The sequence below is a fragment of the Marmota monax genome, unplaced genomic scaffold (assembly GCF_021218885.2).
Source record: "Marmota monax isolate L192 unplaced genomic scaffold, Marmota_monax_Labrador192_F-V1.1 WCK01_AAM20220418_F8-fsc00022, whole genome shotgun sequence".
NCBI lineage: Eukaryota > Metazoa > Chordata > Mammalia > Rodentia > Sciuridae > Marmota > Marmota monax.
In genome coordinates this window covers 5,727,767-5,740,134 of record NW_026695215.1, presented here as the reverse complement: position 1 = coordinate 5,740,134, position 12,368 = coordinate 5,727,767, and the positions used below count along the sequence as shown (strand labels likewise).

General features: G+C 45.6%; 1 protein-coding gene across 10 annotated transcripts in view; it reads left to right on the top strand.

The window, feature by feature from the left end:
- Veph1 (ventricular zone expressed PH domain containing 1) overlaps window positions 1-12,368 on the top strand; it is a 251,557-nt gene that overhangs the window by 40,548 nt on the left and 198,641 nt on the right. For all 10 annotated transcript variants that reach the window (XM_046431368.2, XM_058574933.1, XM_046431367.2 and 7 more), the window contains exon 4: window positions 10,439-10,613. In XM_046431368.2, the coding sequence (XP_046287324.1) occupies window positions 10,439-10,613 (175 nt within the window). The remainder of the gene's footprint in view (window positions 1-10,438; window positions 10,614-12,368) is intronic.

The window sequence follows — 12,368 nt, the reverse complement described above, 5'->3', positions numbered from 1 at the left end:
GAAGTCCTCGGCACAATATAGTGGATAGTATTAGTTTCCCTCCTCCTCCTCCTGATCCTCCTCCCTTCCTCCTGCTTCTCCTCCTCCTGTCCCCCCTTCCTCTCCTCCTCCTCCTGTTCCTCCCCCTCCTCTACTCCTACTCCTCCTGCCCTCCTCCTGCTCCCTCTCTTCCCACCCTGCTCTTCCTTTCCCCTCACAGTTGTCCACGCTTTGCTGGCCTACATTCTACTTAGTCTGCTCCATCCAGGGACTTGTCAACTCACAGACCACACATGCCACCATACCGTTTTCCTGGGTAGGAATGGGTGGAAAGGTCATGAGGATTTCAGCAAAATCAATAGAAGATGACTTCTATTTCTACAGAACAGCAAACACCTATCAGATCTCTTCTTCCTTGATTGTCTTGAGTATATCATTGGTGCACATCAGAAACAGATTATTCACTCCAAAGAGCCACTCTGCAGACATTCAGATAGACACGCACAAATCAGTCCTACTTTCCAGCTCCTTCTGCATTTAAAACCACTGGTGTAGACTTGAAAGCAGAGCTATCCAACGGAAATCTAATGTAAGACACAAAATGTGTCATTTTAAATTTTCTAGTAGCCACCTGCAGAAGTAAACAGAGATGAAATTAATTTGATAACATATTTTTCTTTTTTTTAAATTTTTTTTGAGAGAGAGAGAGAGAATTTTAATATTTATTTTTTAGTTTTCGGTGGACACAACATCTTTGTTTGTATGTGGTGCTGAGGATGGAACCCGGGCCACATGCATGCCAGGCGAGCGCGCTACCGCTTGAGCCACATCCCCAGCCCGATAACATATTTTTCTTAACCCAATATGTGCAAAGTAATACCATATCAACATGTAGTCAATACAACAATTAGTGAATGGTTTGCATTTTAAAATCCTGCCTTATAAATCTGCTTTGTATTTCAGCACCTCTTACTTTGGACTAGTCACATTTCAAGTGCTCATGTGCTTCAAGGGGTTAGTGGTGCCACTGTTAGCATGGGCCTAGAGTTGGGCAGGTTGTCTGGGTGGAGATCGTGTTGGAAAGGTTTTGAGGAATGAGCAGGAAAGTTACCAGATAGGTGAGCAAGAGGACACTCCGAGCAAGCAAAATGAATACACACGTACTTCAGTAATAAATTTTAAAACCAGCTTGTGCAGAAGTACAGATTTGTGAACTAAGACCCAAGTTGGAGAACTCTTAAGTGGGCTACCCTTCCAAAATGCCCGTAGTTCTAACACAAAGGGATGTTTTATTCTGGGCAAGGTGTTTTTGTGTCTCCTATGTAAAAGTGGGGCATAAAGCAAATGCTTTTGAAAAGTAGAAATGGCCAACTCACTGGTGATCAGAATAAATGGATTTGTAGGATTGTTGAGAGCAGGGTTGTGAGGTACGGGACTGCTATTTTGGGAAAGAGAAGAGAGAATGACTAAGAAATTGGCTCTTGATTGAGAGGGACAAAGAAGCCAGCCTATAGGGATGGGGGTGGGGTGGGGGGGTGAGGGGGTGTTGTAGTGACCTTCTTGGGTCCCAGGGGGATGCAGAAGCACTGTAGAGACGGCAGGAAGCCGTAAGGGCACATGTCCTTCAGTGTGTCTCCCAGAACCTCAGCAGGCCATGGTGGTCTCACAGTGAGGATTCAGCCTCCAGCCAATTTTAAGGGGAATTTTTGCAGTAAACATTGAAAACATGATTTTTTAGCACTTGTAATTGAGGTTCTTGTGGGAACCAGGGAGAAATTCAGATGACTCATTTTGCTTTGTTTGTTCAGTGAAATAAAACAGATCAACTTTCAAAAGTCAGGGAGTCAGGATTTTTAGCTTGCTCGAAATGGAGAATAAAAAAGGAATGATTTCCTCTCTACCTGGATTCCCACTTTCCAAGATACAGATCAGCAATCAAGATCATCCTGTCTAACCAGGCAAGGGCCAGGGCAAGGGCAAAGGCAAGGACAAGGGCCAGGGCCAGGGCCAGGGCCAGGGCCAGGGCCAGGGCCAGGGCAAGGGCAAGGGCAAGGGCCCTGGCACTTCCCACACCGTTGACCATTTTGATTTGCTTTTTGCTGACTATTCAATAATTTTAAACTGAATGTGAGCACCTATGGTTTTATACACACACACACACACGCACACACACACACACATACACACAGACGTGTACTTTTTGATCTTTCCTTAACCCCAAATGTCTTGTTTTGGCCCACTGTCAACCCTACTTCAGGTATCCATGCTCATTCCTCTTTTAATTGATAATCATATTGAATTCCTTCTTTTCTTGGTTCTAAACTTATGAATTTGCTGCAATGACCTTAAAAATAACTTAAAATTCCAGTCACTTTCTCTTCCTCCCTTGATACAAAATCGGTACATGTGCGCGGCAGGCACGTGTAAACTCTGGGTCTGGTCTGGTCTGGTTTCACTTGAGGCTTCTGCTTCTACTAACCCATCCTGTGTTCTCAGACAAGTGTCTGTACCTGTCACCTACAAAACAGCTCACCTGCCAGCTCAGGGGAGAGGCGGAGGTAGAAGAGCAGAGAGCTTCAGAGCTTGAAGCCTGAGAGTCCTAGGGACCTTGTTCTTATGTAGATGTGAGACTGGCACGTTACGTTCTCCAACTCACCGTTTTGCCATCTGTACGACGGGAGGGCATTGCCTACATCCCAGGATGCCTAGGGTTATAGGTGACAGGGAGAGTGACATCCTCACACAGTATAGTAGCTTCCTACTAAGTGCTGCGTCTTGTAGGACGTGGCATCGAGAGTCCTGTCAGCTCCATGCCATTAAGCTTCTCATTGGGAGTGGTGCATGAGAGGGGTGCCCTTTCCTACAGAAGGCTCTCCATTTGGGTCCAGACAGGACACAGAATCACCTGGTCCAAACTACAGCTTCTCTCCAGCTAAGAGCTTCCTCTGGAGGAAGGTTACCTCGTGGAGTCGGCTGCTGTCCCCACAAGGCACGCTACTTCTAAGCCATAGACAGACTTGGAGAGGGTTGATGAAGATTAAAATGTGCCTCAGGGATGTTGTGACTATGGACACAGTTGATGTACTGGAGCAAAACCGTAGCAACCAATAGACGGGCCATGATGGAGTCTGAGAGCTGTTGCTGGGTGGACCCCTGATGTCTAGTTCAGGTTCAGCCTCTTTCCAGCCAAACTGCTTAGCCCAGCTGTCCCCAGGTGTTGAAGCAGCTCTGTGTCACCTCTTTCCCCATCTCTGCCACCTCTGTGGATGACTGTGTGAAGAGGAAGATCACCCAAGAGGGTTGTTGGAGATGGGGTGCTAGGAAAAGCCTCAAGTCCAGTTGGAAAACCAGGAGCCTCTATTTCCCTCCTTTAGAAGGATCCTGGGTCCGTTCTCCTCCATTCCAGGCTTTGGTCATCTCAGGCTGAGTCCCCCAGTCAGTGCTGTGTGAAGACACACGTGCTGCCCCTGGCTGGGTCTACCAGGTGTCTTGGATGACCGAGTGTCTCCTCCAGGGCTCTTGGAGGAGGGACTGCTGTGTCAGTGTAGAAGTTTATTCCAGCCAGTCCCAGCTCTCCCATGGACCCATGGTGTAAGCTTAGGCAAATGGACCCTTATGTGCCTCTATTTCTTGGTCTATAAAATCCACATGATAGGAGTAGCTGCCTCGTGAGTTCTTTGGAGAAGCAAACAAACAGACAGTAAATAAAGACAGAATGGGTAGGACAGGGAAGCACTGCGTGAGTTTCAACTCTGGCTGATCCCATCATCATCCGCAGGACACTCTAAAATAGCTCTCAACACTTTGTAAGAGGCTACTGATTTAATTATTTAGTCTAGCCGTTGTTTACTGCTTATTCCCACCCTGTCCAAGTTGTAGGCTCTGTTATTCGTGAAATTAGTTCCAGCACCTAGAATAGTGTGTGGCACATAGTAAGTGCTCAAATAACATTAACTGAATGATCGATTGAATAAATGGTCTCAGGAAAGGTGCCTGCTCTCTGGCTTCCTACCAGCTACCCTTGTCCCTCACGAGGTGTGAAACCCCAGTCCTCAGACCATGGTGGTCTGAACTGGAAGGAGACTGGGGTGACCACCTGGCTCAGGTTCCTAACACCTGCTGCTTACCACCTGTCAGAAAATCCACTGGGAAGACTTAGGCATGTGTCAATTAAATTTTACATATAACTAAACTGGTAAGAATCTAGCATTTTAGATGGAAATCCAAATCAGTACAATTGTCTGATTGATAATGAATGACCAAGGAGTGAAGTTTATTATTTTTTGAGTTCCATCGTTTTTATGGCTCTTTAGTTGAAGTCTAGACCTGAGCGTCATTTAGCTGCCAAACCTCAGATAATGCCTCTGCTTAGCTTATTCTATTCCATCCTAAAACACTGGGAAATGTTCCCAAAGTGCATTTTCAGGAGGAAAATCTCCACCCACGGCTCCAGCTGGTGCTGATCTAGTTGAGAGATACGATGCTCGATGGTTGGCGGCGTCTGCGGAACAAAGCCCTCTTGTGTCACCTCTGTGGCTGGACGTTGCTGTCCCCACGAGCAAGTCTTTGTGTCCACACTGCCCTTCACTGTGTTCACCCTGAGCACAGAACTGAGAAAGAGGAGACTCAAACCAAGCGCTCGCCTCTGCGATGAGGGCACGTCTGTCAGGCTCGGCCATTACCAGCTGACGCTGAACTTGGACGCCAACCCCAGGACTTCCTCTGCCCCTGAGCCACATCATTCTAGATAAAATAATTTGTGGTTGGACATCTGCCGCAGCAGCAGCTCCTTTTGCTGTCTTTTAAATGAAGCTCAGCCGTGGAAGGCACTGTTGGTCACCTGTCAGGGGTCCCCTCCTCTTGCTCCCAACCTCTTGCTCATGCCCTGTTGGTGTCAGCAGTGGCTGTGGCTCCTTGATAGGCTAGGAACTGTTGGGGCCCTGTTTGGACCCTGATAGACTTTGCTGTTTACGTGAACTATTTGCTTTTTGCTTAATCTGTCACTGTTTGTGTTACTCAAGAGATCCCCAAATATCATGTGGGTAGAAAAACAGGAAAAAAAAATGAATGTGTTAGAGTTTGCTTTTTAAAACAATAGCATTATGCATTTGGGGAGAGTTTTATACATTTCACTTGGAACCACACATCAGAAACTTTGTTAGCTGGTCACTATTTTTCTCCAGAACATCTAGAGTTTTCTAAAAAGGACAGCCCAATCTTTCACTGGTGCTGGGAAATGCTCGCTCTTTCTGAGGTTTAAAAACGTCAGTTGCTGGAAACACTCATTTCCATTGATCTCTCCCCATTTCTGTCTGTGTTCACAGGTAGCAGGGAACACTTTCCAATGCCATGATCTTTGGTTTTTCAAGTCACATAGCAGTGCGCTTGAAGATGTGTTCCTCTAGGGGAACTTGTTCTACTGCAAATGGTTTTTGGCAGAAGACTCGGAGTAGATGAAGTAAACTTGGGCATGGAGTTCTTGGTTGGAAAGCACTAAAGACTATGTGATTGTGTTTCACCCTTGAGGCCAGAGTGATGACCCATCACTATGGGGACAAGGGTATGCTGTATTAAAGTTCACCCATCAAAGGCCTCCATGTAATGGACAGACTGGCTGCCTAGAGGAGTGACCCAAATGAGACTGTGGGGTTTGGGAACATCCAGTGCTCTAACTGAAGTGACTTGAATGTAGCCTCAAGGTATAGGATAGGGGCAAATTGAGAAACTGGCCAAGTCAATTACCCTTGTTAAACACCACCTCTGCAGAGTGTGGGAGCACTGGTTTGGCAAGTTTACTCAGCACTGAGGGGTAGGGAGATGGTATGTGGGAGATAGAATGGACTCGATGGATAGAAAGTTGCAGTTAGCAAAGGGGGAGATTCTGCTTAGGACTGGCGTGTTATTAGAATCAGGTTTCACCGAGGTCCTGGATGAAACGTCCCTCAGTATCTCTCTGGTCTGGTCTGCCTTTGTGCCCCCTTTGTGCCTTTGTGTAAATACTCTGGGTCCTGGTCTGGCTCCTTGGTATCCTGAGAACGAGAAAGCAATGCCCAGGGCCTGACCTTGGGAAGTCTCCCTCTGTGGGTGAATCCACTGGATGACTGAGATGCACCAGCTTGAAGTTCTTTGGTGTGAGTTGGATCAAAGAGCTGGCAGATCCAAACATTCTGTGTGGCCTGACCCAGCATCTGCCCAGGCTTCTGAGGCTGAGAGCAGCCCTCCAGGGGTTGGGGGCGGGGAGCAGCCAGTCTCCCAGAGAGGCCTCCTGACTCAGCAGTAGTGACCAATCCAATCAGGCCCACTTTAATTCACCAGAAAAAAGAGAAAATCCAAAGACATTCAGAAGAGTCTGGCTGTAGGCCATGCTCCTGATACTTGGGTGGTGTTAGGAGATGTGAGATGATCTACTGAGTAGAGCTGCAGTCTAGATACATGTTCTGTCACAGAGCCTAGAGTCAGGGGTGGCTTCATGATGGGATACCAAGCTCGGCTGGTAAGGACTCCTTTTTTCTGCCTAGGGGTCAGAGGGACCCATGGGTCTGGAAAAATGGATGGAAGTACAGGAATGGATTAAAGATTGTCCATATGTATTTTTGTTTATAGTGACAAGAAGGGAGGGGGAGCTCAAGCACAGGAGATTTGATTGGCTCATTTAGAAAACCACAGGCTCAGCACAGCCACAGCATGGAGCTGAAAGGCATGTCCAGGTCTGGCCCAACTTGTCTCTCAGGGACATCCAAATTTCCTTGAGTTTCATAAGGGTCCCTAGCAGTGAGGTCACAGAGGGTGGCAGCTACTCTGGATCTTTCCCTCTCACCTCCTTGAATCCAGCAGAAGAAAGCCATTCACACAGCCCTTCCATGGGTTCTTAATTCTGGTTTGGTAACCTGCCATTTCTGAGCCCAGCATTTGGATTCGGGGCAGGTTTTTGCGTCCAAGCCCTCAAGACCTCAGATAGAAATGCCACTGTGAGCATCTGGGATGGTTCTTCAAAGGGGAATAAGGGTGGAGCCTCAGAGGGAGGATGAATGGACGTCTAAGGAGGTTGAGGTTTGAAGGTGGAAGAAAACCAGAGCAATGACATTTTCTATGATGTGAGGAAGTATTTATGGACTGGACACTAAGACTGAGTAGTACAATGTCATCTCCCCAAGATGACCAACGCTCATAGGAGCACACATTAGACTGTCTCAACCATCCCATAATATGTGCTCAGCATAAGTAAGGGAGTCATCTTCCTGACACTGTCACCACTGTATTATATTCCTGGCTGCATTGGACTCGCCACTGTTGGTCACTGTCATTCACAAGCCCTACAGGAGGTGTTTAGGTATGCTTAAATATTCAGGCCTGCATTTATGCTAACTTTTGAGCTCAGTTAAAAAATACATGAAATCTGAATTTACGTGACTGCACCTCTTTTTCAGAAAAGAGGTCATATCACATCTCAATGATTTTCACTAAACACAGCCCTATAATCAGAACCCAGACCAAAATTAATAATTAATCCTGTTGAGAAAATTTTTGTGTTTTTGAACCACTTTGATATCTTCTTGTGTAATATATCTGTTCAAATCCTCCAGTTTTTTATTTGGTTGTCTTATCGATTTGGATTTTTTTTATATATTCTGGGTGCTAGTAGACTTTTGTTGGATGAATTATTATAAATATCTTCTCCAGCTTTGGACCATCTTTTCACTTTCCTAGAGATATCACAGAATGATTAGAAGTTCTTCCTTTGATCCACATTGTAACGTTTCCTGCATTATTAAGGTTTTTGAGCAGGCTGTGGGGAGCCTTTGTCTACCTGAGGCTGTCAGGATGTTCCCTGTGCTTTCTTCTCACCTGTAGATATGCATCTGTCTGGAGCTGAGTCTCATTATGGCTGGTGTGACGGTTGGTACAAATATCCAGTGGCCCCACCTGCCTCGTTTCTAAGATGACATCCGGTTGCTCAGGGATCCCATGTATCAGTGACAATCCTTGCCTCATGTCCTTCCTGTTATCCTTTTTGTATAATTCCATGTGCAAAAATGGAATTATACATTTTATAATATTAGGATATATAACGTTCCCTTTAAGCTTAGGGGAAAGTTTAAGAGTAAAGTCTGGCTTTACATTGTATTAGTCAGGACACAGGTTTGGTTGCTGTAATGAAGACCTATGACAGAGGACTGAACAGCACAGGACTTGAATTGTCTTCCATGAAACAACTCAAGAGTGTCATTCTTAATGGTGGCTCGATGGCGGCTCCAACCCAGGCTCCTTCTGTCTATCTTCTTTGCATTAGCTGTGCATGGTTTCTAACTCCTGGTCTCCAGCCCAAGCCCCTTCTATCTTCTCTGCCTTACCCATGCATGTTTTCTAACTTATGATCTAGGATGACTATTTCCATCTTTGTTACCATAGCTCTGTTCCAACCAGCACCTAAGGGAGAGAAGGAAGGAGAAGCTAGAAGTAAATACCTTAATGCCATTCCTATCCCATCGCCCAAGACTTTGCACAACGCCACATCTGATAGCAAAGAAGACTAAAAAAGGCTATCTTTAGCCATGTGCCCCTGTCCCATCATAATTCAGGAATTTATTGCTAAATAAAAAAGGAATGAGTCATTATTGTTTGTAATAATACTCTTGTCCACTCTTCTAGGTTTCCCCCTCAGTGTTCTGAATCTGATCACAATTTACCTGATATTGATGGCCTGAGTGTGAACCTCTATTAGCACAGTAATCCTGAGTTGGTCCTCTTTACAAGCAAGAGAATGGTCCCTTAGTAGCCTACCATCTTCCTGTGCCAGGCAGTTTATGCCATTAATGCTTTGGGGTCTATTTATCAAACACTGTTTGGTTGGTAATTGCTTTTACTAGTGAGACCTAGAGTTGGGCCACACCTCCATGATCACCCACCAGGATGGGGGTAGACAGACTAGGATCCAGAGGCTGTTCTTCCATCGGTGCCTTCCCCTGCATTACGTCCCAGTGACAACTGTCACCTTACATCAACATTGGCTTCATCAGTTATTCAAAACCAGGTGTTTATTGAGGACTTCTCATAAACCCAGAATTATGGGAGGAGCTAGAGGACCCTCCAAACAACCACCTTTCTGTTGTGATATCATAATATGAACTCCTTTCCCAAACAGAGAGGTGAAGTTGATGATACTAATGTGTGTCATTCATTTTTAAGAAAACAACTTGTGTCTTCCAAATATTATTTCCTAATTAGGTAACTACATGCCAATAGAAGTATTTTATATGCAAGGGTATTTATGTTCAGTTACAAAATCAATCAAGAAGAGAATTTTTTAGGGTACAGAATGCCTTATGTTTTTAGTCAAAGGTTCAGTATTTGTTCCTTCTGAATCTCAGCTGAAACTTTAGTTTCTTGGTTTTTTTTTTGGTTGACATATGACCTTGTACATCTTTGTAGGGCAGGGGGTGATTTTGACACCTGTGCATAACATGCAATGGGCGAATTACAGCAGGTAGCGTTTCCCTCCCTTTAAAGTCTTGTTATTTCTTTGAGTTGTGTCAGGAAGCTTTACACCCCCCTCTCAGAGCCTTTATAAACTGTATAATAAATCACTGGGAACTAAGCCACCTGCTGTGTTGAGCACGATAGGTACTCTTCCCTCCAGAATGTGCTTTGGTTCTCTGACAGTCCAGCCTCTAGTGGCCACTATTCCACTCTCTACTTTTATGAAGTCACCTCTTTTAGCTCCCTCTTTCTGTGCCTGATGTATTTTACTTACCAGAATGGCCTCCAGTTCCCTCCACGTCACAGATGACAGGATGCGCTCTTTGTTATGGCTGGGTGATATTCCATTGTGTGTCTCTGCCGCGTCTTCTTTCCTCGTTCCTCTTGGATTGACTGCACAGAGCTGCAGTTTTTAAGTTACAGTCAGAAAGCGACTTCTTCAGTTTTCCTTTGGTTGTATTCTCTGAGGAGTGTTCCTCTCCCAGGGACTCCTGGCTGCCATGGAGATTAATCCCCTTTCTTCCTGGTGCCTCTGTGTGCGGCTCCATCCTCCTGGCTTCCCCACACCCACCCACCCATCCATCTGCAGCTATTTCCATCTCCCCACCCAGGGCACCAAGGGCTCCTCACCTGTGCCTCCACAGGGTTCTTCCTGTGTCCACAGCTTTCCTATCCATAACCAGCCATCTCCTGTGCACCTCTCAGGTCCCAGCCAAGATGTCGCCTCCTCCAGGAAGTGTTATTGACCCTTCTTGATGCCCCTTCTTTGCTCCCTGGGCACCCTGCATTCTGCTTCTTCTGTCAACAGCCTGTCAAATTCTCCCCAAAAAGACCGAGAGTTCCCAGGTGCCACGTAGGTGGGGCAGAGCCTGCGTTTCCACAGGTGCATTCTGGGAGCTTGGCCCAGGCAATATTTGGGATGGTTAAGTAGATGAGTGAACAGTGAGTCGCTGTCATTTGTTGCTTTCTTGTGTTTCCCCAGAATTACAACCGGCCCCCTGTGATGGCACTAGCCATCCCCATTGCCGTGAAGTACCTCCACAGAGGCAGCAGGGAGCTGCGCAGGAGTCTGTCTAACTACCTGTGTCTGGCTGCCATCGCCAAGGCGGAGCTCCTGGCCGAGCACACCGAGGTGATAGTCAGGAGCATACTTCAAGGTACAGTGTGAAGGCCAAGCTCAGGTGCATGTCTCTGGGGTTGTCTAGAGGTGTCTTCCTAAGTGCTTATGGTTTGTGGAGGGAGATCTGGAGGTGAGGACCCCTGGTCTTCGGCCCTGCTTCTAAGTGACTTGTGAGCATACATAAAGTCTCTAGGTGTGGATGAGGCTTCTGTCCATCTGACGAGTTGCCTGGACACATTGGACAAGCGATAGGCGCCCCTCCAATTCTGCATATCCCAGTCCAGGGGGCTGTTTCCCACCACCCTGGCCGCCTGCTCCAACTCCAGCTCTAGAGGGTGTCTCTGTGATGGTGGGGCAGGCCCCACTGCTGGCGGTACTGAGAACCTCTTCTTCCCATGGTTTCCAAAAGTAAAAAATGCCCTTGATTAGATGAAATACACCAGAGTGTTTAATGTCTTCTTCAATGTGATCATAACTTGGTAGTGACTTAAAAGAGAGAGGCCACAAAAAATCAAACCAGGTCCTCTCTCTTAATTGTTCCAACTTTGGAAGTACAGACAAGGTCAAATTACTCCACACAAAATATTCACCTTGTCTTCTCTTTTTCTTTTGGCTTCAGATCCCAAACTTTTTTGGAAAATTTGGGATCAGACAATAAGAGATAATATAAGTGATATGTATTCAAATGCCCCCAGTCTCATTTAAAAAAAAAAAAAAACCTGTGAAATTCACAAGTTACTTACCCCTTATTTCACGGACACACCCCACACGCCCAGGTGGAGCTTCCACACTGTGAAGTGCTCCCAGTCCAACTGATGAGATAAAAACTAGCAGTCCGGTTCCATCCAGCCTCAGAATTACCAATTAATTAGTCCCTTAGTTCCACCCAGCCCTTAGGATTAACAACAAACTAGTCCTCCAGTTCTGCCTAGCGCTTGGGATGCCAGCTCAGTCCTCCTATTCCCAGCACCAGCTTACTGTAGACCTCCTAAGGAGGGTTCTCTGCACCCCTAGACCTCTGAGTGGGTCCTCCCAGTGTCTGCTGATGCTCAGATATATCTGAGGCAAGCTGAATGGTAAGGTCTCTCTCTCGACCTTGTACTCGCCTGTGAAGAGTTGTTATTAATAACCCCAGTCAGGATTTTTATTTCTAATTTCCTTTGGCTATAGAATTTAAATGCTAATTTCACTTTATCTGTGATATTGAATTTGCTAAAAGTCCAGAAAAACAATTATACTTTTTCACCTCCTTGGAAACACTATTGGAACAAATTCATAGGACTTGCAAACATTGAAACACACAAGCATTTCAAGACCGTGGTAGTCCAACGTGCTACTAACAGATTTATGAAAAAAAATTGAATGATATCTTTACAGCCGCCAAGAATTTAGCTCATCCATTTGAGATTTTTTAAAATATGGTTTCAGTGACAAAGAAATCTTTGAAACACAAAGTATACTTTCTAAATTCACTGCAAGCATTTGAAATAAACAAATGATTTGGTTTATTTGATTTGGCACCATGAAAATTACCATGAAATGAATGGTAACTCGAGCTACAAAAGATTGGGACTGCGTGTTTCAGGATTTAGATTTTCAGGATCAATGTGACAGTAAAAGTCCCCCATGGCCCACATGAGTAGCAACACGGAAGGAATTTTGCTGTCTCTGAGTAGCAGATTTTCTGCTCTTCAAATCTTTGTCTAGTCCTGCCAAACAGCTCTAGGAGGCATGTTGGGACTTCATTCTTCATTACTGTAGTTTTTCTTGCCTCTAGACTGTCAACTTTGAC